Raw genomic sequence first — 26788 nt, 5'->3', positions numbered from 1 at the left:
GGAGCGGTGGACAACAAAGGCAACAGTATAAAACATCAGGTTAAAACAGTTAAAACATTTTTTTAAAGACAAATCCCAATAAGGTCGAATTTATTAAACCGTGGCTGGTTTATTAATCATGCAACAAAACCTCCAGGGGAGTGTACTCTATGAGGTGGCATAGAATTGCATCCAGCCCAATGCTTTGTTTTGTGCAAGATACTAGCAGATATACAGTCCCTGTGCCAATAATAGCCAATGTATACAGAAATGAATAAGGAACTGGGGATATACACCCCATGATAAGCTTTGGGCCATCTCAAATCATACACCTGCACCGTCAGGACTGTGCACTCGATGAGATGGCATAGAATTGCATCTGGCCCAGCACTTGTTTTGAACATAAAACAGTTTTACATATTTGGGATGGCCTGGCCCACATCGTGGTCTTTCCCCCAGTTCCCTATTAATTTCTACCCAAGTTGGCTATTATCAGCATGGGGGTACCATGCTTGACTGTGACTTCTGCCCAAAGTGTTGGGCTGGATGCAGCCCTATGCGAGATTATGACAGTGACTGTTAACATCAACAGGTGCTAGTGCTGGTATGGCAAAGAAATTTACAAGGTTTGGTTTAGAAGTATTAAGGCATGTTTTTTATTTCATGATTATTGTGCTGATACTAAAGAGATACAAATGCCTCTATCAAATGTTTGAATGTTTAGATCAGGGGTGAGCAGCCTGTGGCCCTCCAGATGTTTTGGCCTACAACTGCTATCAGCCCAAGCTAGCATAGCCAATAGTGAAGGATGCTGGGAGTTGTTGGCCAAAACATCTGCGGGGGGGACAAGTTGCCTGCTTCTGCTTCAGATGTTTGAAAAGCTAATTTCCCTCTGAGCCCACAACCTTCCACAACCTTGCACCAATGGCCAGGCTGGCTGGGGATGATGGGGGTTATAGTCCAATATATATGGAGGGCACGGGTTGGGAAAGGAGGCTAGAAGCAGCTGTTATATTGTCAAGTGACTATGACTTTTCAGCCATTTCCATGAAGAAGCGGTAAAGCAAAAACCCGTTTTGCACAGGTTGGATACTGCAACTTTTAGTATGTTTCTTACACTAGAATGCGGCGGCGCGCCTGATTAAAGGCAGCCGCCGGTGAGATCACACCATTCCAGTGCTGAAGGAGTTGCACTGGTTACCAGTTGTTTTCCGGGCCAAATTCAAGGTGTTGGTTTTGACCTTTAAAACCCGATATGGTTCCGGCCCAGCCTATCTTAAGGAGCGCCTCCAGCAGCACCAGACAGGCCGCTTAACAAGATCAGCCTCGGATGGCCTTCTCTCTGTCCCATCAGCCAGGACAGCTAGACTGGTGGGGACGAGGGAGAGGGCCTTTTCTGTGGTGGCCCCCACTCTGTGGAACTCCCTCCCCAGGGAACTCCGTCATGCCCCCTCTTTAACGAGCTTCCGTCGTGCATTAAAAACGTGGCTGTTCAGGCAGGCATTTGGGGTGGGTTAGGGTATTTTAAAAAATGTTTTTATTGTAGAATTTTATTTTTTTATTGTATGTTGTACATCGCTCAGAGTTGCTGGGTGACCAGCCAGATGGGCGAGTAATAAATTAAATAATAAATAAATAAATAAGTCTGACTGTTCTATCAGAAAGTAATTTATTTTGCAATTGTCTTAAAGTTCAGCCTTATCTTTACTGGAATATTGGCTTCCGTTGACTTGCACGAAGATGCACTGCCGCTCCTTTTAGCAAAAGCGTCGAAGTGAAGAGTCTGTATCCACCCGGAGGTGGGGCCGCGGGTGCCAGTCTACCCTCGTTTTAGTCTATCGCGGTTCCCGCGCTTCCCTATGGTCCCACCCTCCTCCGCTAAGCCTCTGACGATCTAGGGAGCGAAGTCTCTATGGGACAGAGGCGCTTTGCCCGCTCTGACGTGCGCCGCCGTGCGTTCCGCTCCGTCTCTATGGCTCCCAGCGCTTCCCTCGGAAGCGGAAGCGAGTTGGCAACCGGGATGCGGAAGTGTCGGCTGCGGCGGGGAAGCTCCGTTGCCCGGCGGTTGCCACCATGGCAGCAGCTGGGGGCCCGGGGAGCGACGGCGGGAGCCCGGTGGCTGCAGGAGGTGAGCGCTGAAGGGAGCGGGGGCACCGCAGCCTGCGGTGGGGCTGGGTCAGGAGAAAGTTCCCCTGCTCGGGGGCGCTCTGCTCGTGCAGGCGCCAACTCCCGCGTACTTTCAGGCGGGCGCGCTTCAGCGCCCCCCTCCCCGCTGCACGTCCACGCACCGCGTGGCCGCCTCCTGCGCAGGGGGTTTCTTGGGGCCCCGTGCCCGTGACAACCAGCCCCATAGCGGAGCCTGTTTTTTTAGCGCGGGTGTCAGGCGAGCCACACGGGAATCGTGCTGCGTGCGCGTCGCGGGTGGAGACGGAGCCCTAGCTGCTTCAGTCGGGTTCACTGACGCCGTGGTGACACGGCTGTGGACGCCTGCAGGAAAGCCTGCCTCCTCGCTCCGGGCCCCCTACATTATGTGCCTCCTTGATTTTTGCAAACGAGAGCAACAAAACTTTGGGAGGAAATCCTAGGTAGCTTTGGCGAGCCAGAGATTGGCGTTACATCCCCATGTTGGTGGTAATCTCCAGTGTAATTCATGATAACAGAACTTATTGCTATTAAAAGTGTTGATGGCCTTCTCAAATCGAAGTTTATTGTACACTCACAAACCCATCAGATACAAAGCAGAGCATGCAGTGATAGCCACTAGCTTAGTGTTGTTGTTGTTTTTTAAAAAAAACAACAACCCAAAGTTGAGGGATAGGTCTACCAACTGTTATTTGTTACATGGTAAAAGAGGTGCCTCTGTTTTCAGAGGCAGTATATCTTTAATTACCAGATGTTGGGGATAGACTTTAGGAGATCACAGTCATTGCCGTGCCAGCCATGTAAGCTTCCCAGAGCACTTGGCTAGCCAGTGTGAGAGGCTGGTTGCTGTCATTAAATCTAAATCAGTCTTTGATATGGTAGAGTCAGGCTGCTGTTCTTAATATCTGCTTCTACAATCCAAAGGTAGGTAAATTTCGAAACTAGTGTGGAGAAAGGCCCCTGTTAGAATCTCAGAGATAGAAGCTGAATCCTGGCTCTGAGTTGGAGAATGCCTGCACAGCTATTTACTGTAAGCATTTTCTCTGTTTTGTTTGCATTCAGCATCTTGTAGCCTGGCTTTCTGTTCTAGGTAACAGGTGGCTACTATTCCTAGGAATAGAATGTAGTTCAAAAAGATGTGGCTGTCCCCACTTCCTGTTTGGTGAGTGCCTGCAATGGTAAGTGCAAGTTTGCAGAGCCAAACAGAGCAGGATGCTAGGATCCTGTTCAAACGTCAGGACGGTGAGATAGAAATCCTGGACAGTGTTGTTTTCCATATCACTGGAGTTCTGAAAACTGGATCAGTAGCTAAGAAGGTTCTATGCACATGATGGGTCAGCCTGGGTGTTTATTTCAATCTCTTGTAGTAATTCTATTTGCCAATTAGATTGGGAAGAAGCTTTATTATTCCCACTTGGCATCAAGCAACAAGGCTACTGGGTGTGCCTCCAGTAACAGGTGGTCCAGGAAAATATAAGCTCTCATAAATGTTGGCCTTGTGTCCATCCTAAAACTCACTACCTGTTGTTGTGCTTGGCATTGGGGTTGAATTGAATTCAGTTACTGATGTCTATCTTAGTGGTTTCTGATCCATGGAACCCTGCTGAATCCATTGTGTGGGAATTGTCATGTTGTTCCTCAGACATCCTCTGCTCTGTTGCTGGAAGAGGTGATGTTTCCCTGGTCTCATGTCTAGTTCATTCAAGGCTGGGTTGCAGCTTGCTTCTGAAGGCTGAGATATTTAGCTGATTCCAAATTCTTCCTTTCCCAGGTAACCGACAGTTGAAGTACATCAGCTTAGCCGTCTTGGTGGTGCAGAATGCTTCTCTTATCCTCAGCATCCGCTATGTGCGTACACTGCCTGGGGACCGATTCTTTGCCACTTCAGCTGTGGTCATGGCTGAAATCCTTAAGGGGGTCACCTGCCTGCTGCTCATCTTCATTCAGAAGAAAGGTGGGGATGCTGTGCCTCTGGGAATGAAGACCCTGCCAGAAACACTCTGTTCTGAGTGCATTGTTCTATGTTCACCAGAAGGCTTGCAGGATTGATCTTTGAGTGTTTGCCTTTATGAGGTCTAGTGGCTAGCTTGAAAATCTTGAATTTCTCTTACGTTTAGCCATTTCTTTAACTTATTGCCCTTTATATCGGGATGTGGCTTACTATGATTTGAATGCTATTGCCATAAACATGAACACGCAATATGTTTGTTAAATAAATATATATTACAATGGTGAGAACAAATAAGAACAATATTCCCTCTCTATCAAGACATAAAAACTGAGTCATGCACTGAAACAAACAGGCCGCAGATTTAAAACAAAAGGAAATCTTTGGTCACACAACATACAATGTACTTACAGAACTGATTGCTTTAAGATGTGTGCTGTCTGCTAACATAAATTCCTTTATAAAGGGATTGATTGGAAGGTAACTCTCAAGAGGTTTCCCTTTCCCGTTATGAACCTCAGCTGCTTTTTCCTGAGCCCAAGACACTGGCAAAATGACTCTTTCACACCCTTTCAGTATGAACAGTAGCAGCAGCTCTGTCTATCTGGACCTTTGCTCCTGTGTGTTCACCAAGGCACAGGCAGATAGGAGTAAGTGGCTGAGTGTGTAACAATGAGAGGGATCTGGCCATGCTGCCATTGCTGTTCGCGCTAGAGAGGAAAGGGTTAAAGAACCGTTTGAGAGAGATTCTGTGTGTGCTCTGCTGGCCCTTCCAACGCCTCCTCAGTTAAAAATAAGGCCCTTGCTAAAAACTAGTTGCCATCGTAGTCGGTAACCTGGTTGTCTGTCTGTCTCTCCTTTTCCAGGTAATTTGAAACAGTTTGCTGCTTCCCTGTATGACTCCATTGTGGTGCAGTACCTGGACACGCTCAAACTAGCAGTGCCTTCTCTCATTTACACCCTCCAAAACAACCTCCAGTATGTGGCCATCTCCAACCTGCCTGCAGCCACCTTCCAGGTGAGACACCAGCTCTGGGTCTGTGCTTCTAAGGTGGTGTTTACCCAGGCAGTCTTAGACATGCCCATGCACATTATTCATGAGAGAGTGTCCCCTTTCAGTTTTTTCATTCCTTTAATACTGAAAGGTGCACACGTCCCATACTTTCCCCCCACCCCCTTCACATGTCAAATGATGGGGTATCCTGAGTTGGGCTCCAATAATTCCCTAAAACTCCTACAGCCGCTGTTGGTGAAGTCACATGAAGGTGTTCTGAAATGTCTTCTGCCGTGTTTTCCATACGTACTGATTTATTTCACAAGCTTTCATTGACAACACACCCCTATCCCTATGTTGGAAGTGTTTTCAGTAGAGAGTTGTTCATTGGAGAGGAAGTAGTCACCCTTTTCTCTGGCAGACAGAGGAACCCTGGGAAGGACTTATGCAGCTAACTTGACAAAATCAGTTAAGGGGCAGGAATATGTTGTCTTTTAAGAGGGATGCATACAGGGGTGATGTGTGTTCTGTGCACAGAAAGTATGTCATCTATAAATTATGCAAATCAAGCAAATCAACCATTTTTTGCTTGCTGTGCATAGTTCTGCAATGTTTAAATTCTTCATAATTTATTCTGGTTCTGTTAGTCGGGGGGAAGAGCAAGCTGCCCTTTTGGGTTCTAAGATCTTAGCAGGAATTGTCCACATTCTCTATCATAAGGGTTAGAAATCTGCTCCCTTTATTAAAATGAAAGTTGAGATGATCAGAAAGCTAAATTGTCCATTCGATACCACCTTCTGGACTTTCCCCCACTTCTGTTGGAATCATGGGGTGCACACAGTCTTGGCTGCGTGCTTCTGATCCTTGACCACTTCAGTTGTCTTTTTTTCTCCTCTGGGCGAGGTTAAGGGGTTAAAGTGGGTTTGTTATGGATTCTTTAAGTCAATGCCACACCATTTGAGAGCTTATCCTAATTTGGCACACCAAGAACAAGATGTGCTCTGAAATGGGATTGCGGTGCTAGACCGCACTCCTGCTTCTGATGCAGTAACCTGTTTTCAGTGGCAAGGATGTGAACCTGTGTAGCTAACCGGAGGATGGGGGTAGGGCCAAAGCTGTGGGCCCCGCCCTGGCTGGCCATCTCCCATCACATAGCCTGCTGGGGTGCTTACTAAACTGCGCTGCCTTTCTCAGGTCACCTACCAACTGAAGATCCTCACTACTGCTGTCTTCTCTGTGCTGATGCTCCGCAAGAGCCTCTCCCGTCTCCAGTGGCTGTCCCTCCTGCTCCTTTTTGCCGGTGTAGCCATTGTCCAGGTGGAGCAGCAGCAGGCGGGGGGCAGACCCATCCCCGGGGGCGAGGGCATGCAACAAAGCTACATCGTGGGGCTTGTGGCTGTGGTGGTGTCATGCCTTTCGTCTGGCTTTGCTGGGGTCTATTTTGAAAAGATCCTCAAGGGAAGTGCGGCCTCGGTCTGGCTCCGTAACGTCCAGCTGGGCATCTTCGGGACCTTGCTGGGGCTGCTGGGCATGTGGTCTGCAGAGGGGGCAGCCGTGTCTCAGCATGGATTCTTCTTTGGCTACACCCCGCTGGTGTGGGCAGTGATCCTGAACCAGGCCTTTGGCGGCCTCCTGGTGGCTGTAGTTGTGAAATATGCCGACAACATCCTCAAGGGCTTTGCCACATCCTTCTCCATCGTGGTGTCCACCGTGGCGTCCATCTACCTCTTTGACTTCCACCTCAACCTGCTCTTTGCGCTAGGAGCAGGGCTGGTCATAGGGGCGGTCTATCTATACAGCTTGCCCAAGGGATCTTTGGCCAGCCGGTCCCTAGTGGGGACGGTTACACAGCAGCAGGGCCATGCTGCACAGAGCAAGGAACTTCCTTCCGTGACTACAGATGGCTTCCTGTCCAAGTCAGTGCTGGTCAATTGAGAACAGACCACATCCTTCATACCTGTCAGCTGTTTCTTGTGAAGTCTCCACAACACTACAATTTCTACTTTTTCCACCTCTGATTCTCTCCCGCCCCATGTTTTCTCTGATCCTTCCTGTCACCTTCTTGTCCCTTTTTTCTTGACCTCATGCTGGCCCGGGCATATTCTCTTTCCTTCCTTCCACCCGCCCCCTGCCCATTCAATACCCTTTTGGTAACCTAATTAATTGGTCTCCTCTTGTTGACTGGCCCTGCAGTGTATAACTCATTTACTGCCCCCCACCCCCAAACCTGCTTCTGTCATTGCCAACTCAAGTGGCCCATATTCTCTCTGACTCTTAAATTTTATGTCTATTTCTCCACTGTTCCTGTTTGAGGACAGTTCCTTCCCCAGCAGAAGCAGCTAAGGGGCAACCTGTCACCTGTGTCCTTTACCCTGAGACCCATAAAGCTCCCTCCTCTTTGGCCAGCAGGGAGAAAATTTACAACGAAGTGTATTTTTATATGAACACTTTTAATGATGGATCAAATATGGCCGCAGAAAGGGGCGTACTTGTTGCCAAGTTCTCAGCTGTACATAAGCAGAGAAAGGTGGAAGGAGACCTCATCTGCCATTTTGGAACATACAAATGTTCTGGGTTTGGAGTGCGTTTTTTTTTAAATACCATCCTTCTGGAAGTGGTAGGAATTTGCTTGTTTTCAGCTGGTCATCGGGGATTTCTCCAATTTATCTACTGTGGCAGATGAGAATTATATGAGAAGGGGTTTGAGTGTTAGGTAGGACTGTGTGGCAGAACCAGCCCTGGGGTGGGGATAATGGGACTGCTGGGTAGAGAAGCTGGTCATGAGAATGCAGACTGCTGGGAGTCCTGGTTCAGTTCTGGGTAGGTTGCAGGAACTATTGAGTCATACTGGGATGGGAGCTGGTTTCTAGGCATACGTGGTGTCTATAGTGTTTTGAGGATTCCTGGACAAACAGAGGGGGAACAGGAATGACTCGTTACTAATTAAGATTTCACTGTGGGGTTGAGGAGGACGTCGCAGAATTGAATTGCAAGCTGATTGTCTCACTTAACATAAGGGACACACTTAGCTTGAAATAGCAACAATCGTGAAGAAACAGGATGTTCAGGTAGGGCCACCAGGTACGGTCGGTGTATAAGCAAATAGGCTTGCATCAACTGGAGATCTAAATGAGGCAGGAAATCTTTAAACAACCATCTTAATGCTGCTGCTGAGTGGAGGTACTAGGAAACCAAGACTTGAGGCCTCCCCCTCTGGAACCAAATGGCATCTCCTGGGGTGTCAAGAAGCTGAGAACCAGCACCATTCCATTTCTTTCAAATATGCTGCAGGGTGGAAACGGGTGGTGGTGGGGTCTAAATTGCAGCCAGGATTCCTGTCCACCTTGCATGCACGCACCATGCATGATGACCCACCAAGCTGAATGCAGCCATGTATTTGTGGCCTGCCAGGTCCTTGTAAATCTCCCTGACACTGCAGCTCTAAATAGGTGGCCAATGTAGAAACCCCCTTGTGAGCTGCCATGCATGGCTGCTGCGCTGTATTCAGCTTGGTGGGTCACACCTTGTGCAGGCTTGAGCCTAAAGGTGGGCAGGCAAGTTAGGGCCTCAGTTTGCCTATTAATGGCAGGGTGAGGGTCGGTGGGATTTGGCCTGCCTTTTTCAAAACCATGGTGGATTCTGTGCTGACTGGGGCTGTGTGTTGTGCGGAGGGGAGGGGCACTAACTCTAAAGAGGGGCTTTGGGTGTTAGGAGCGCGGGTTGGGTTTTGTGTTGGGATGGGGTGGGAAGATAATCAAAAGTAACACGGGGTGTGTATGTGTATATGTATATACGGTTTTTAGATTGCTGATCATTTTCTATGAATCCTGCTTTTTTAAGGAAAAAAAGAAAAGAAAGCCTGTACTGTTTGCCAATGTACATAAACCACAGATTAATAAAGAGAGTGTATTTATTTAGCCTTATTGCTTAATGATTGAGGAAGCCTCGGGAAGGACAGGTCTTTGTCTCACTCACTGCATGCTAACCCATATTAACACTGGGAGGTGGCTGGGTTGCGGCAGGAGAGGGGGATTTTCCCTGCTTGCAAGTTTGGGTTCAAGGCAGCCAGGCAGGCAGACTGTATGTTGAGCCAAGACCCTAAATTAAACCCCTGCATTCAGAGGGGGATTCTATCTTTGCAACACAAAAAGGAATAATAAAGGGAGTTGCTGCGGGCTGGGTTCAAACTGCTTTTCCTCCATCACATGGAGTACTCAGAATACATTGGACTGTCCACTGATTAAATAAATGCAGATTCATTGGTTGCTCAAGTAAATGTAAATGCATTTGCATATTAAAAGAATTGTTCTGAAGGGGGGGAAGGCACCATTTGTTTTTAGGATGGTGCATAGTGCAGCAGGCCCCATCTTAGTAGAGACATCCCTTGCTTCGTGTCTGTGAGAAAAGAAGGAATGCCTTTTCTAAGATGGGGCCTACCATCTTAGGTTTTTGCGCATACTTCAATTAAAAGGCATTGGATTGTGTGTGTATTTTTTAATCTGCCACATTAATTGAGGCTACCCTTTTAATCGAGGTGTATTTAATCGAACACAAATTGTAGCCCTAGAGCAGAGGTTTTGATGTTAGCAACATTTTATTTAAAAAGAAACCTGGGAGTACGACATGATGGCAGATGGCACGTCTTGTCCTGAGAGCTCATACATCTAAACGCACACCTACAAGCACAAAATCCCTCCCCTGCCCCCTCCCCATCCACAGCTGCCTATTCCTACAGCGTTGCTGGATGTTTGAGCTGCAGCTATTTGACAAGTACGGCCAGATTCTCAGCAAAGGAAACTGCTCTGGTCAGTTTACTAAGAATGCAATCCTATGCATGTTTAGACAGGAAAAAAATCCTATGAGACTCGGCGTTCCCCAGCCAGCCATGCTGGGGAATAATGACTGGGGAATGGCAGGAGTTGTAGGATGGTTTTTTGGTCTAAACATGCATAGGATTGCACCGTTAGTCATTCTTAAGAAGGTGCTGTAGGGAGGAGAGAACCTGAAGCAACGTTTAATAGGGGAGGAGAAGGGAGAACTGACAGGTCCTTGCGAAAAAACAAACAGGTGAGTTACCAAGCGTGCCTCTGTTACGACCTGTGAAATACTGAAGGGGATGTTATTGCAGAGAGCGCAATCTAGAGCTCTGTTAGATCCTCAGGATGCACAGTCCTCGGGGCTGAATGCAAATTGCATACTTTGCCGGGCCCAATGTCGAATTCTGTCTGCAGCCCAGGCTCTACCACTTCAGGCTGCAGACAGCAGAATTGTGTGGTTGAGTGTTCTTATGTCAGGGACTCCCTGCTCATAGAAAACGAGATGTCACGAGTTGTAGCCTAGCCTTCTGCCAGGGAAGGATTGTAGCTCAGCGGCAGAGCATATGTTTTGCATGTCGGAGGTCCCAGGTTCAATCTCTGGGATCTCCAGGTAGGGCTGTGAAAGACCCTGTCTGAAAGTTTGGAGAGCTACTGCCAGTATAGACAATATGGAGTGAGCTGGTCTGACTTGATATAAAGCAGCTCCGACTAGTTTTGTATATATAGGAATTAAGGGCGAAAAGTCCAGTAACAGTGGTTATTGAGATATTTTCAGACCCTCATGCCCCCCCCACCCCCCATGGCAATTCACAATCACACATTAAAACAAGCTGCCACCTAATCAGTCAAATAAAACAATCTACAAAACAGAGGCAAAAGCGCAGACTACCAATTCCTTTGCTGTTTTGTGTGGTCTAAGCCTACGTGCAATGAATAGATTAACTTGAAGCTGCCTGTCCAGGCTGGCTGCTTCAGTTGGGAAAGGCCAAGAGCAAAATGGGAGCTGGAGCCAAATCCCCTTAGTGGGAGGGGGGAGATAATGCACAAAGCATGGATGTTTGAAATTGCTGCTCTTATTTCCAATTGTGGGAAGACATCTCCTTAGCAGAGAAGCATCAGCATCTCATGCCTTGTTTTCCAGCTGTTGTCAGTATGAGCTTTGCTAGCAACCATGGCAGAAAAGCAAAAACAGATTGCACTGCGCATGCACACCTACCTGGCCCAGTCTTCAAGCATTTTAAACTCTGGCCATATTATTTCTGGGTTTTCAAGCATCGGGGATGTGTGCATTTTGACAATAAGTGTACTAGCCACACGTATACACAGTAGCTGCTTGTGTAGTATTTGATATTATGACCTCAGCTTTTTATTTTTTTTATTTTTAAATGAGTTTCTAGCCCTCATGGTGGAGGCAAAAGTCTAGAAGTGCATGATGGGCCGTGTCTAGAGATGAAAGGGGACTTCTAGTGATAAGTTCCTTGAGACAGCTTCTTATTTCATCCTTTCCCAACCTGACACCGTCCAGTTGTTTTGAATGACAGCTCCCATCAGCACCAGTTAGCATGGCCAATTGATGGGAGTTGTAGTCCGAAACATTTGGAGGATGCTAGGTTGGAGAAGGCTGTCAGACGTGATGCTTTTCTCTATCTCCAGTCTCATTCCTAGTCATATCTGTTGCAGTCTTTACCTAATAATGTAATCCTATACATGTCTATTCAGAAGTAAGTCCCATTGAGTTCAATGGAGCTTACTCCCAGGTAAGTGGGGATAGGATTGCATCCTAAATGCCAGATTCTTTGACACCTTCAGCCTTAAAGTCAGGATAAATTCTGCAAAAGGAGAGATGAATACTGATATATCTTGTGTGCAGAATATGAGCTTTCCTGGTTTGGAATGTGAATATTATACACACAGTCTGGTCCCAAGGCCCAGAAATAATTTGCTGTGGTACAAAATAGTTACTAATTCCCTCCCGTGCTCATGGCAATGTAAATACAACAGCACTGTGTAAATACAAAAAAGGTTGTTGGTTGCAGAATCCACCATCCCAAGAATTACAGCTGCCTCCCCCCAACTTTTTTTTTTAAAGTAAGGTTTTAGTCTTTATGATTGCTAAAGCTCTAAAAGGTGTGGGCAACAGTGCATGAAATTTTAAAAAACAGAGCGAGCTGGCCAGAATTTTCAAAGATCCACGGAGCCAAGTGTCTGTGGCCTCTAATAACTCTACTCCTCCATAGGACTAGTAGCAGAAGGTCAATAAATCGTGGAAAATAAGCAAAACTATGCACATTTGCTTAATTGGTGTATTTATTCTAGTCTTTATAAATTGCTTCTCTCTGCTTTAAAAACAGTTGAGGCGCTTTAATTTAATTTAAACGTGGATTGCATAGTTGATCATTGTTGCAGAATTGATTTCTTTTCGCTCATAATTGAGAGGCTGCAGATTTCTTTTGGCTCCAGAGTATTCAGAACTGCCGATGGTGGTATTAACCCTTTCTCCTTCCCTGTTTAACTCTGGCTTGACTGTATAGGCCGTGGATCAGCAGCTGGAGATCTCTGAGCCAAATCTAACTTCCATTGCCAAGCTAGAGCTGAATGTTGCAGGGATGCCCTCCTATGTTGATTCTTATTTGCCTAAATAGGGCAGGTGCTGTGCAGGATCCTGCTGGGCTAGCAGGGCCTTCTGCATGTGAAGAGATGGGGCTGAGTCTGCAGCCTGTTTTCAGGTTCTGATTCCTCCCCCCTCCCCACCCCCAGCAGGGATTTCACCTTTCTGCTGCCTTGTGCTTGAGATCACACTGCTAATTTACTGTCTGTTTGTCTTACCTTAGGAGGTTTCACATTTGAGCACTGGTAGTTTTGGTTAAAAACACGTGCACTGCTGCTGTGACTGATCCAGCAGTTGTTTGCAGTTATTTCTGCCCTAAGTTGCTTGAAAGAGACGGTGTGGATGCTTCAGAAGGAGGGTGTGGCTGCCTCAGTCCTCCTGGGCAGAAATAGACAGATATAGAGCAGGGGTGGGCAACTTGTGACCCTGCAGAGTTTTTGGCCTTCAGCTCCCATCATCCCTCACCATTGGCTATGCTGCGTAGGGCTGATGGGAGTTGGAGGCCAAAACATCTGGAAGGCCACAAGTTGCTCTTTTCAAAGGCAGTCTCCTCCATATTTACTCACACACTCAATGCAAAGGGATGCAGCATGGCTGCTATCTTGGCGGTTCTAAGGGAAGGGGTTGTATGTGTTGAACAATCCAGATGTACTTAATCGCCTAAATCTAACATGGGACTAACCCAGCCTTTCCTATACTCAAGATGTTTTGGTCTACAACTTGCATCATCCCTGACCATTGGCCCTGCTGACTGGGGTGAATGGGAGTTGTGGGCCAAAACATCTGGAGGGCACCAGCTTGGATTAAACTACTGCTCTTTTAAAAGGGTGGGTGGGGCCTGTCCAGGGCTTTGGGATATGGCTGCCCACCTCTTCCAGAGGTGGATGGGACAGGAAAAGGCCAGGATCACTGAGGATAGTTTCAGTCTGAACCACACCTGTTTGCAAATCCTGATCCAGAGGCTGGGATTTAGTGCCAATGAAGGCAGAGCTGATGCTGCTCCCCTCTTTTGATGGAGAAGGGAAGGAGCTCATAACAGAGTTGTTCCATATATTATGTAGAATGAGGTGGCAGAATTCCAGATTGTACCGATTACAGTCTGTTCAGACTCCCAATTGAGGGATGCACATTTTTGTTAACACTGTCTTATATTAACTACTACAACAAGGGAAAACTCCCTGAAAGTAAAAAGCCAGCACAGCAAGGAGAGCACTTGAGCCAGATCTTTCTCCCCAATGTGCTAGTTTTCTACTTGCAGGGGGCGTATTACATGGAATAATGAATTATTCAAAAATAATTCCCCCCCTCAGTCTGAAGCAGTACAGACCTGTAACTGTTCATTCCGCTGCATTTATAGAACTGGCAGCAGGGAGAAAAAGAGGTGAGCAGTGGGTAGGTGCAGCATTGCAAGGATCAGTGCCCCAGACACTGGCTGCCTTATCGTAACCATCTGGTCAAATCGAACATTTGTTCTTGGGCTTCCTTTTTAAAAGCCATTATTACTAGTTTGGTGTGTTTATGCCAGTAACCTGGAGAGGTAAGAAGCAATATGTAGAAATGGGTGATACCGCATTGCGTGGGGCATTGTGAAACACTCCTCGTCATGGACTGTACCATTTGTGCAAAGTTTATGATATAGTCCGGCCTTCCCGAACCTGGTGCCCTCCAGGTGGGTTGGACTGCCCTAAATCAGTCTAATGGCACGCTTATCCTTTATTGTTGTTGTTATCCACCAGAATCTCCCATTTCAACAGAGAATGAAGGGTGTTTCTAGCTCTCATGATTATAGAGAAGTTTATGTACGGTGGACCAAGCCTGGTGCAAGCTCAAAAATTAGGCCATTCCAGTGGCCCTCTGTGCGAAAACAGGTACCTTCCACACAGCTACCCATGTGTTTCTGCACAGGGCTCCATGCTTTAATAGTTTGCATTAAGCACCGCTGAAATCTGTTACCCGCAAACCTTATTCATATTAAACAAACGTTGCATGAGTTTGCCTTTGTTGCATAATGCATTCTGTTTGTTGTAGCCATGGAAAGGGACAAAGAGTTACCCAGGCACTGCAACTCCAGTCTTACTTACGGGAAGTCTTGCTCAATGCCTGTTGTTGCGCTTGAAACTTCACTACTAGGCAATGCATTGCCCACACACTGGGTTGGATCCAGACGAATCATACTTAGAGGAGACCCACTGAAATCAATGGGAGTCATGGCTAACCTACGTCCCATTGATTTCAGTGGGTCTACTCTATGATTAAATCTGGATCCAACCCATTGTCAAGCCTATCCTTGCATCCATAAGGGCTAGGAACTTTCTGCTTCTTCTCTTCTCTTCTCTTCTCTTCTCTTCTCTTCTCTTCTCTTCTCTTCTCTTTTTTTTCTTTTCTTTTCTTAATGAAAGCTGCAGTTCTGAGAGTGCTAGATTCTGCACCCAACACCAAATTCCACAATCACAGAACAACATGTACCCCTGCTTTTGTTTAGGCACATACCCATGATCACATAACAAAGATGAGGGACCCCTTAACCCACTTTAACCATCCTATAGCATGGTTAAAGACTGGCAAAATGGGAGAGGGGATTGTTCCAGTATATCCATGCTTGCTTATTGGTATAGTGGAAGATCTAATCTAATTGGGATTCTAATCCATGGGGTTAATGAAACTGGGGTTAGGTTGGGATGCCTGGATTCATTAATCCAGAGAAATAATACGTACTTTTATTATCTTGATTCCTGATTTCTGGCAAGGATTGCGGTCTGCAAATGCCAAGCAGAATTCTCACTGGCTCTGTGTTTCAGAACAACAGCTCACTCTCTTTTTCTTCCTTCCTTCCTTCCTTCCTTTCTTTCTTTCTTTCTTTCTTTCTTCTTGGTAGTAGTAGTTCTTACATTTATAACCACCTTTCCTCCAAGGAGCTCAAGGTTGTGGTAGATAGTTCTTCCCCCTATCTTCACAACAAACCTGTGAGGTAGGTTAGGCTGAGAGATAGTATCTGTCCAAAGTCACTAAATCCTACACCACCCTGGCTCTCAGGGCTGGGTGGTGGTCTGTCACCCACATTCAGGCCCAGAGACCTGTATTATCAGCAGGTGTGCTCAACCCGGGCTGGAGGCTGCATTTTAATTCTAAACAAAGTCTCTTGATATATAACCAATCAGCTTAGAGGCAGTTGGCATTTCCTGGCAGGTGACCAATCCCCCAGTCCCATTCCTCTCGACAGTCAACCATTTTGTTTTTTCCTACTTTCTTCCAGGATCTCGGCGAAAGAAAAAGGCTCTTAAAGCATCCGAGGAAACAACCTGCAAGACCTTGGGTAGTGTTTTGGCTCTGGCACCACCACCCCAGGCTGAAGAGAGCCTGGTTCTGATTCTGCCTCTATGCTTCCAAGTGGCTGAAGAATTCGTGGCTTCGTTGTATTTACAAGGACAGCAGGACCAGCCTTGTGATGGCAACTTTTTGGTGGCCTGGTGTATTTGACAATGCCAGGTGACAAACCAGCATGGATTCGTAAAGCCATGCCCTTTCCATTCAAATGGGCTTTTCTTTAAAGCCTCATTCACATATGCACAATTCAACCGTGATGGTTGTTATGACATCAAGCAATGACTTGCCACATGTGATTGGACCATCACAGAGGACCCCAATTACTTCTAGATTTTACATCTTCAAAAATGGGGGAATGGCCATGATTGATTCTTTGTCCCGGTAGCCTTGGGTACATCCTGAACTCTAACATGGACCTAGCAAGAGACTGCTCCAATTAGAGCTGCAGAACTCCTCCTGCACTCCATCTTAAGATTGTTACAAGCAGCAGCATTTGGTGGCAACACCAGGACCATTTCCCCCTGCTTCCATTTGTTTAATATCCACCTGGCTAAGACTTCTGGTAAACTGGGGAGCTTGCTCACAACTTTCAACATTTTGGTTGGTCCTGATAAAGGGGATTCCCGCCCCCTCTCCCCGACCAACATGGCTATTTACAATTGGTGTAGCCATCACAGATGTAATGCCACGGACAAGACTTCACATAATCTCAAACACAATGCTCTCCGATCAAAGCTGCAGATGCCAGTCATCAAAGGCAGGTTCACACACACATCTGTTACACTTTATTACGGCGTATGCTTTGTGACAGGCAAGGGTGACACTGAACAGCATTGTGTTTAGAGAAGGTATGAATGGTATCTGTGGTGGCTCATTCACGAATCCAAGTTGATGTTTGATGTTGCACTCATCATGTGAAGAATATATCCAGGTGTGAACCAGCCCCGGGGCTGGGAACCATGCAGTGTGCCTATAGGACGATTGCGCCTGGCTCTTGTGCATGGGGTCTCATGCCAAATGGCTTTATTTTCCTTTGAAGCACAGAGAACATCACCAGATTTAACTTTGTGCCAAAACCTTGACTTAGACTTTGCTTCCCATGTTGAGCTCAAAGCCAAAATGATCAAACTAAGCCCTTCCTGAAGGGCAGAGAACATGTGGACTTCCAGATGGGGTTGGACTGCAACCTCCCATCAGCCCTAGTCAGCATAGCCAACAGTAAGGCATGCTGGGAGTTGTAGGCCAAAACATCTGTAGGACCACACATTCCCCATCCCTGCCCTCGCTCTACTGCTTGGACTGCCGTCTGCAGCTAAGTATTTGAAAGCATGGCCCATGCATTGCTTGGCCTGAGTAAATCCAGGCCTTGTAGGAGATGGGAGGGGGCAGACTTTGACTCTCTTTCAGTGTCAGTGAGAAGACCCTAGGTGTGGCGTGTGACCCTAGGGTATTAACGTTCCTGCTTCTCCTCCCTCACCATCTCTGCCTAGTTCTCCCCTCACACTCTATGAGGAGGGAGGGTGCCCTGTGTTATCCCTTATGTAGGACCTACAGGCCTAGCTTTTCCCCTTTGCCATGCAGGGCTGTAGCATCACGCTCAGTATTAATTTTATTCTAGGGACATTGCTTAAAGAGTTCTGTGCTTGGAGCCAGTGTATTATATCATAAAGACTCACTGTGCTGCTTTTCCCACACGTATTTATTACTGCAGAAACTAATACAGATTTGTAAGCAAACTGGCTGGGCCCAGAGTGGTCATTTACTCGGGGCCAAGTAGCTGCAATTCCATGCCTGGCGCCAGGCAAATGGATCTGGCAGCGGAGATGTACATTTGCTGAGGCAGCCTTCCCCAACCTGGGGCTCTGCACTACAATGCCCAGGATTCCTTTGGATGACAACCCCCAAGATTCCAGACCTTTGGCTATGCTGGCTAGGACTGACGGAAACTGGAGGGCACCAGTTTGGGGATGGCTATTCCAAGGCTACCTAAGCCTTTTGATGTGGACAGAGTGCGGACGTGGACACCGTGGGGCAGAGGTTTTTCTCCCAGCCTTGTCTAGAACAAAAAACATTCAAGGATGGGATCAGCACAAGTATGAGCCAGCAGAAGCTCTTTTCCTTGTGGGTCTGTTGGCCCAATGATGCTCAGATAGAGGGACCTGAGAAAAGCAGGGCTCAGTTCATCACTTATAGCTCTAGAAAGACACCATTGCTGAGGGAAAGACGCCCTTGCGGCTGCTCTAGAAAGACACCAGCACAGCAGCTTTGGGGGGGCTGGAAATGTGACGGGGAAGAGGAGAATTGCAGGAGGAAATGGAGGCAGCTGTAGGAAGTCAGCAAAAGAGCACAGGGGACAAAACACAATGGTATCCCTTGCTACCCTTTCCATTGTCTTCTCTTGCAGTGCCACAGTGCCTCCTGCAGGCCGCACTCACAAGAGACAGGTACTGCTGTAGAGCTTCTTCAGTCCATGATGAATTCAATTATTACAACACAAAGCACAGCTACTCCGAACGTGTTTTTGCTAGCTTTATTAACAAATACATTAGGGGAAGGGAGGAATGGGGGTCTCAGTCCTGCTGCTTAGCCCGGGAAGCTTCAGCATTAGCCCGCAGAACAGCACCAGGGCTTGGGTAAGGGCGCTGCTGGAATAGCGGGCCGGCTGCTGTGGTATCCGCACCAGTCTTGGCCTCATTGCGCTTGGGCAGCCCGGTGGACCAGGTCCCCCTTGAGTAAGAGAGGGTGTTAAAAACAATATTGGCCCCAACACGCCTGCCTGTTGCCTCTTCCTTAGTCTAACTTCATACATATTTGGCTTGAGCTTCTCCTAGCCGTCCCTGCCTGGATGGCAAGACATCCATCCCTCTACTTGTCAGCTCCTGGACTGTAAGACACCTCGAGGTGCCGCCAAATGTCCCAAATTCTACGAACAACGAGCAACACTCAGGCCTGCGTGTGTGATACAATTTTACAGAACAGAATGAGATCTGGGGGGCAAGGGTCAACTTCAAAACAACCTGAGCTGTCGTTTTAAGAACACACCTGTTTCTAGCCCCTGATGGTTGTAAAGGTGTGCTTGAAAGTGTACCACCCATGCTTGCTAAAATCTCAGAAGGCCCACTAAAATCGAGGAAGGACAAGATAGGCTGAGGTCCCTGAACACATGTCACTGTTAGGTCTGGCAGACACTGCAAATATCGGGGATGGGGGACATGTGGCAGATGATGGACTACAACCCACCATCCTTCACCACAGGCTATGCTTGCTAGGGCTGATGGGAATTGCAGTCCAACAACATCCAGAAGGCCACACGTTCCCCCACCCCTAGACTATATGAACATGTGAAGCTGCCATGGAAGAAGTCAGCCCACTGAGCCATCTCGCCCAATGTAGTTTTCTCTGAGCGGCGGGGAACGGCCTGACCACAGGGAAGGACCTTTCCTGCTAGTGGGGATTCTTTACCTTGAGGTGTCAGGGGTTGAACCCGAGACCATACGCATTCAAAGCATAAGCTCTTATCGATGAACTGGAGACACCTACCTGTGCCTGTGACCTTCCAGACCACCCTCTAGTCCTTTTCCCCACTGCGGCACCCAGCTTGAGGAGGTAGCCTGAAGCCGCAGTGCTGAGCTTTCCACCCTTCCCTTCAGAGGAGACTCACCGGGGAGCATCGGAGTAAGCGCTGGGGTCCATGGGATCAAGTTCTTCATCCTTCCGGCTCGCTGTGGGGGACAGATGAGACGACTGGCAGGACTTCTTTGCCATCACTCAAACTTCCCCTCCCCGCTACAACGGGGGCTCAGAAACCCCACCTCAAAGACAGGGCATGCCCAAAGAGCAGCCGATGGGCTCTGAGCAGGCTGGGAGCATCCTCCCGTCATGGAAAGGGAGCTGCACTTACATTTCTTGCTCTTGGGGTAGGGGGCCAGCTCCTCCCGTCGGTGGTAGCGACGTTCCTTCACCTCATCACGCTCCACCTTCTCGTGTGGGCGCTCGTTTTTTTCCTCAGCGTCTGGAGGAGATACGTGCAAGTTGGCAGTACAATGCTCAAATCCCGGCCTTCCGCTTCGCCTCAACCCAACTGACTTGGAGCAGATTCACACGGGCTTTTTTTTCTTCTTGTTAACATGGTGAAAGCACAGACTGAGATTTGTCGCTGGTCTTGAGAATTGCCAGAGCCCAGGCCAGGGACAGGGCATGGGCAGCCTTCTGGATGTTGATGGCCTGCAACTCCCATCATCCCTCACCACTGGCTCTGTTGGGTAGGGCTGATGGGAGCTGCAGTCCACCAGCAAGTGGAGGGTTACAAGTTGCCCTGGCACTGGCAGATTGGTACCCGGCACACCTTGAAAGTCTTCAGATCAAGAACCTTTTGTCAGCCAACGACCCGGTCTGATTTCTTCCCCCAAGGTCTTACGAAGAGGAGAACCAGCCAACCATTTGTTTTTAAATGCAAAGACAGCACACAGATCAATGCCTTGCAGCTACCAGAATGCCCAGGAGCCACCCTTCTAGCCATCCTCAACCCCAAATCCGTCTTAAGGTCTACTGGAGGGGTGGGCAACTTGTGGGGCCCTTGGACTGGGTTCAAACAACATGCTAACCCACAAGTGGTTGTTTTCTGCAGCAACCCATGATGGGTTAACGCGTCATCTGTAAACTGTTTTTGCCACCCACAGCGGCTTGCTTCCCCCCCAAACCACCCATTCTGAGAAGCCACGGTCTGCAGAGTGTGTTGTTTTTCCCATGATGACTTGGCATGACGTCTGCCAGCCCACTGGGGGTAAAGGGCAGTGAGCCGCTTGGCAAGAGCAGCACAAACTCCGGATGCTCTTGTCCAGTGGGGCCGTGATCACTCCCAAGCCGCTGCCCATACACCCTTTCCCAGCTTCGATTGTGACTGGGGTCGGGTCCCTTGTTTTCTTTAAATATTCCCAGTCCTGTTTTTGCGTAAAAATAGGACCAGGAAACTTCCTTGCGCTTCCCATGGTAATTTTTCCCAAGTCCGCAAATGGGGCTCCCTATTTGCCCACACCGAGAAAATGGCCTTTACCCCCAGTGTGGGGGAAGGATCCTTTTTAAAAGGCAAACTGCGAGAAGGATCCTTCCCCCGCACTGGGGGAAATGCCTTTTTTGGAGAAAGGAGGTGTGGGAGGAGTGGATACCCAGTTGGGGGAGCCCCCTAGGGTGCTGACTCACCCCGGCACAAACAGGGAGCCCTTCAGTAAGTCACTGTTTAAGACCCGTTCTCCATTCCCCTACCCTGCAGGCTGGGGGAACAGAGAATGAGTCTTAAACACCAACTTACCAGAGGGATCCTCCTTCATGCTGGGGTGGGGGGGCATCCCAAGGTGCCCCCCCCCCTTGGGCATCCACTCCCCATAGGGATGGCTGTCTCTGTCTTGGTTTTGACAGCTGTCAATTTTGACAGCTGACAGCAGCAAAGCAGAGGCAGTGAACCTCTGGTCCCATTTTATGTTGCTGGATGTTGCACAAAAATGGGACAGAGAAATATTTCCTGCATTTCCCCATAACTGGGGAATGTGCACAAATGGGGGCTCTTTTTATTTTTTAAAGGTGCCCTGTGCAGAAAATCAGGGGCACGGGGGCAAAATCCAAGCCATCCAAGGACTGTGTTGCCCCCACAGTCCTTGCAGGGGGGCTTGGATTCCCCCCCACGCCAATTTTTGGCTTTTAAAGATGTCCGCAGCCTTGTTTTGCGCAAAATGGGGCTGGGGAAATAAAATAAATAGTGTCCCTCCTGGAAATTGGATGGGGGGTATCCATGGCTGGGGGATCCCCCCGCATCCAATTTTTGGGAGGGGCGCTTTGAAAATCCAATGGAAGCCTACAGGCAACGATCTCCATAGGCTTCCAATGGATTTTTAAAGGTGCCCTGTGAGAAAAATCAGGGGTGGGTGGGCCAAATCCAAGCCCCCTCCCTGGAATGTTGGGGCAACACAGACCTTGGGGGGCTTGGATTCCCCCCCCCCAATTTTCTGCACAGGGCACGTTTAAAAAAGAGCCCCCCTTTGCGGGCATTCCCCAGTTATGGGGGAGTGCAGGAAATATTTCTGTCCCATTTTTGTGCAAAAACAAGACCGGGAACATAAAAAAGGGACCCAACCCCAATAGCGATTGGAGTCAGGAAGAGGGACTTGGCGGCAGACCCATCTTGTCTGCAATCAAGTTCCCTGGGATGCAGACTGGGGGAGGGAGGGGAACTAACAGCAAACAACCCACCCACAGTGGATTCTTCGACCTATCGTGTGGTGGGTGTGCTAGCCACCCACGGTGGGTTGTGCGTAAAACAACCCACCCTGCGTGGCTCGCCAACCCCCATGGGTTAGCGTGACGTGTGAACTCACCCATTAACTCCCACCATCCCTCACCATTATGCTGGCTAGGGCTGATGGAAATTGTAGGCCAAAACATCCGGAGGGCCACAATTTGCCCACACCAGTCTACTATTGTTCCAAACAAAAAGTATAGCTCATCTTATCCCTTTGTATGGCTCAATGCAGATAATGGAGACAAATATAAAATATGCTTGATAGGCTCAGACATGCATTAACTCTAGCCACCGAAGACCAGCTCACTTAGAACCAAGTCTTCTATCCTGTCCAGAAAGCTAGACTTCCAACCCTGCCCCAGCAATGGTTCCCTTCTCCCTGACTACAACTCGCTCCAACTGGCACATGCCACCCAAATGCAAACGCACACAACCTCACCAAAATTGTTCTTCAGTTTCTTGGCTGCTTTAGTCACCACAGAGCTGGGATCATTGGGCGAGAGCCACGAAACCAGATCAGTCTCCATGTTCCAGTAGTAAGGGAGGCCGCTATGAAGATAAGAGGATTTTCATTCATTTGCATCCATAGCCGAAGCCAGCATTTCCAGACCAAGAGCTACCTCATCCTCAGTGTAGCCATCCATGCCTGTGATCTTGCTGGATCACAGAATCAACCAAAGAGATCTCAAAGGTCAATCTATGAAGGAAATCCACTGCATTGACATCCCTGATAAGTGACCATCCAGCTTCTGCTCTAACGAAAGGGAGGCCGCTCCCTCCCAAAGCAGCCAGTCAAACAGCTCGTCCCATCAGGAAGTCTTTCCAAAATGTTTAGTCACAACATTTTCAGTCAAAATGTTTTCCCTTGCAATTTAAACCCATTGGTTCAGGTCGTATCCTCTGGAGCAAGAAAAAAAATTGCTCCATCATCCACATGACCGCCCTTCAAATATTTAAAGATAGCTATTGTATTGCCTTGTAACAGTCTCTTCTCCAAACTAAATATGGCCAACTAGTGATCAGGCGAAGAGTCCATCAGATCCAGCATTCTGCCTCCAACAGCAGCCATACGCCTCTGCAGTGCTCACGTAAGGGCCACAGCCATACTGTTAGTTGTCCCCAGCGACTGTCATGGCTGTTGAGCTAGGATTTCCCAGGCCATTGGGAGCAGCCAGTGGGGGTGAGATGGGGAGTTGAATGCTCGCACAACCTCCAATTGTGTCCCTGGACAAATGTACCTTCTGGAAGTCAGTGTTCTTGCTTTATTATTTAGTTGACCTCCATCTTGGCTTGTTATTATTTAGTTGACCTCTACCTTGGCTTGTTACATAGATACGCATGCACGCTTTAAGTGGCTTAGGGTACAATCGTATGTGCTGAGACAGGAAAAAAGTCCTACAACTCCCAGCATTCTGTCTAAACACACATAGGATTGTGCCCTTAAATGGATTCTCAGTGGTCTCCCATCCAGGCACTGGTAAGTCCACTTAGCATCAACAATGTTAAAGAAACGGGCTCCCTGGATTTTCCGTGCTTCCTGTTCCTTCCCTTGAAACATGCTGAAAGACAGACAGCCCATTCACATGATCACCGAGGGTGGGGAGGGGAAGTACACTGCAAGGAGGAGTAAGTGAATCACAACATACACGACCGTGGAACCACACAGAGCACCGTGGTTCCCTTACTCATCCTCGCAGTGTGGTTCCCACATTGTCCTCCGGCCACTGCGGGAGATTCTGAGCAGCCCAAAACCTTTCCTCCTTTGGGCTCAGCAAAGGCCTGTTGCTAGAGCCAGAAGCAGTAGCCTAACAAAAGTCAGCTTCATCTTGGCTTCTTTTCCTAACTTTGGTGCTTCCACATTACTGAAGACAAGCACCCACCCTGCAAGCCCAGACTAGAAAGGTCCCAATGGAAACACAATCAGCCGCACAATCTTTTGTGGGAGGCAGGGACACTGAGCTCCGGACATCCTCTATGCACTTACCAGACGGGGTCGATGACTTTGTACCAGTTTGGTGGCAGGTTCTCCATCCTAGTGGCTTCATAATCAATGTGGTCATCGTCATAATCTTCTGCGATGATTTCCTCCTCTGGCTCTGATGGAAAAGATGACCAGTGAGAAATAGGCCAAAAGACAATAAAGAAATAATTCCCAAAGTGCCTGAAACATTTATTCCACCCAATGTATTTTGGAAATACAATTCCATCTTCAGGGGTTTTTGTCTTCCTGCAAATATGTAGCAATGAGCCCCCCTTCCTTTGCTGAAACTGTCTGATTTTTTTCCTCTAACAACCAGATTACTGTCTGGACCAACATTGGCCATGCTGGCTGGGGAGTAATGGGCATTGCAGTCCAACACATCTGGAGGGTGCCAGGCTGGGAGAGGATGGTCTGGACTGTAGATTGGGCATCCTTGGGTTACGCCTAGACAGAGCATTGCCTTTACAAGCACCTTCTTGCGACCAAAGGACATTTCTGTACTTACCAGGCTCTACATGTTTCAGCAGGCCTCGCCTGGCCAGGCGGGACTGAAGCGCCACTGGCAGTGGCATCAGGGCACTTCAACCTGGGGCAGATGGACAAAGCTCTCCTCCACACCCACTTCCCTGGTCCTTAGCAGAGGGGGAAGAACATCACACATTACATTTTGTTCTGGTCACTAGATCTGAGCATTGAGTAGGACCTCCTTCCTACTTTCTAGAAGTAAGCCTGCCACCATTTCCATGGCCTTTCCTCATTCATTCTCTTCCTGACGGTATGTCTCTATAAGTCTCCCTCCACAGTTCCACACAAAGCCTTTAACAGCATTTCTGACTCCCACCTTGCAGTGCCATCCACCAACACACTTGGAGCTGGGTGGCAGCTGCAGCTTCTTGACATGCTTTCTTGGAGAACTTAGCAACTAATATGAGCTTGTGTGCATGAGTACAGGAAAGAGTCTTGGGGAAGACATGCAGAAGAAAATTGTCTGCAAAGATGGTTGTCTATGCGTTTGCCTACAGGCCAATCTTCTTAGTCTCCCCTCATTGCTGTTAGGATCTGTACTTTCTCCTGTTCTCCTTTCTCATTGCCATTCCTCTTAACCTTCTTTTGCCAATTTTGTTAAGTGGTTTCTCCTTCTTCCAGCCCCTTGGGTCTACAACCACCTCCATTGCCTCTCGGTTCTCTTAAGCCTGTTCTCACATCACTAGTACTTAGCTCCAACCGCTTCCCTGTCTTGTCCATCAAATGCAATCACAAGCCCAACAAGCAAGGCCTTCATCTTCTTTTGTGCCCTGTGCACTGCCTAGCAGCCCCGTAATGCTAAATATTATTTCAGAAGGCATATTACAATTCATGTTTAACAAGGGCTCTGATCTTATTTTAATTAGCTTGAGCTGGATTTAGTATTATTTGCTAAAGTACACTTTTCATTCAATTTTTTTTCATTGTGTTTTTGCTGTTCGATGCTACCTGCCATTGAGTGTCTGCTGAGAAAGACAAGCCAGGTATAAACTGGGCACACACATACACACGTGGTTAAACGCTGCTAGATGTAGTTCATTAGAGGTCATGTGCGTAACTCCATTATAATTTCATTGGTTCAGCTAGCTTGTACCTTGGTAATTTCCTAGGTCTAATTCTCACCAAGCTGGTAAACCTGTCTCTGGGCTAGACGTGGGGGCCAAATGCTCGTCCTCCACACCCCAGGAAAGCTCCTTGCACACAAAAAGCTAGCATATCAGGGAGAAGGGCTCCTGCCTAGCCTCCCTGACAGGCTAGATTTCTATGCGCAGGGATTACAAAACATTTATCGACGCACTGAGGGCTCGTCTCCATATCCCCGCTGCGAAGATATCCCCTAGCCTTAACTTCTCATCGCTTGAAGGAGGCCACACCTACACTCTCCCTCTCTCTGCCAAGGCTCGCTCTTTCTTTCCTTCCTTCCCTCCCGCTTTGGAATACCTTATCTACCAAGCACCCCACCCAACATTTACCTTACCCGACTCAACGCAGGCCGGTTGATCCTTCGAAGCCACCGTCCCCGCAGAATTATCAAGCCGCGCCCCCATCACACTCGCACGTGACACCTTTCAACCAATCCACAATCATAGCCTAACAGAACACTTTCCACACACCCTCCCCCTCCTTACCGTATTCGATTGTTGGGGGGGGGGGACACCAATCCCAAGCAAGGTATCTCAAGTGGCTCCACCCCTTAAACTACTCTTAGCCAATCAGAGACGAGTTTGCTTTTCCGATAGGAATTACACAAATCGAGGAGACTCGCGCCTCCCCTTGCGTCTCGATTGGCCAATTTATGGCTAAGGCGGGGGGGGGGGGGAACCGCAGCGTTAGAAGAACCATAGAGATAGGAAAGGTTTAGATTTTGAGACTGCCAAAGTCCTTATTTGAACTTCGGGCCTGGAACGAAGCAGGTTTCCTCCCCGTAGCTCTTAAGGCAGAGTATCAAAGGTTTCCCCCACGGGTTGCCAAGGGGCACTTTACTCCTAATCACTGCTTGCTTTTGTTTCTTTTAGCCGGAACGCGTGTCCGCTCTACATCTTTACTATCTCTAGGATGGGAAGAAACCACATAAGGCCCTTCCGTTTGGGTTTAAAACAAGGGCTCGCTGAGCCCCTTTCACGTGCCTCCAGACGGCCAATCACCGTTCAGCACGTGACCCGGGCCGATCGTTTCCCC

At 48.2% G+C, this 26788-nt stretch overlaps 2 protein-coding genes across 7 annotated transcripts; one reads left to right on the top strand and one right to left on the bottom strand.

The window, feature by feature from the left end:
• The first annotated feature begins 1996 nt into the window (after positions 1–1996).
• SLC35A2 (solute carrier family 35 member A2) lies at positions 1997–21523 on the top strand. 3 transcript variants are annotated; one of them, XR_014788032.1, is made up of 5 exons: positions 1997–2107; positions 3893–4075; positions 4936–5087; positions 6258–8371; positions 8572–15723. XR_014788032.1 is itself a non-coding variant. In XM_084836177.1 (5 exons), exons 1-5 carry the CDS (start codon positions 2053–2055, stop codon positions 15767–15769), a joined length of 1140 nt encoding a protein of 379 aa, XP_084692303.1. In that variant the 5' UTR covers positions 1997–2052; the 3' UTR covers positions 15770–21523. The 3 variants fall into 3 exon arrangements, 2 of the variants coding, with proteins under 2 accessions (XP_084692303.1, XP_084692304.1); XM_084836177.1 differs by lacking the exon at positions 8572–15723 and adding an exon at positions 15742–21523 and having other exon boundaries at positions 6258–6979; XM_084836178.1 differs by lacking the exon at positions 8572–15723 and adding an exon at positions 15742–21523 and having other exon boundaries at positions 3212–4075; positions 6258–6979.
• On the bottom strand, positions 17864–26719 carry PQBP1 (polyglutamine binding protein 1). 4 transcript variants are annotated; one of them, XM_084836185.1, is made up of 7 exons: positions 26239–26719; positions 24591–24717; positions 24089–24200; positions 22544–22653; positions 19714–19824; positions 19474–19534; positions 17864–18539 (listed from the first exon to the last, which is right to left on the bottom strand). In XM_084836185.1, exons 2-7 carry the CDS (start codon positions 24655–24657, stop codon positions 18383–18385), a joined length of 618 nt encoding a protein of 205 aa, XP_084692311.1. In that variant the 5' UTR covers positions 24658–24717; positions 26239–26719; the 3' UTR covers positions 17864–18382. The 4 variants fall into 4 exon arrangements, with proteins under 4 accessions (XP_084692311.1, XP_084692310.1, XP_084692309.1 ...); XM_084836184.1 differs by lacking the exon at positions 26239–26719 and adding an exon at positions 25984–26113; XM_084836183.1 differs by lacking the exon at positions 26239–26719 and adding an exon at positions 26083–26113.
• Positions 26720–26788: the final 69 nt, after the last annotated feature.

The sequence above is a fragment of the Heloderma suspectum genome, chromosome 2 (genome assembly GCF_057233095.1).
Source record: "Heloderma suspectum isolate Gila_16-S chromosome 2, 16-S_ref, whole genome shotgun sequence".
In the NCBI taxonomy this organism is placed as follows: Eukaryota; Metazoa; Chordata; class Lepidosauria; order Squamata; family Helodermatidae; genus Heloderma; species Heloderma suspectum.
The sequence above is the reverse complement of the archived record's forward strand: the minus strand, read 5'-3'. Positions and strand labels throughout refer to the sequence as shown.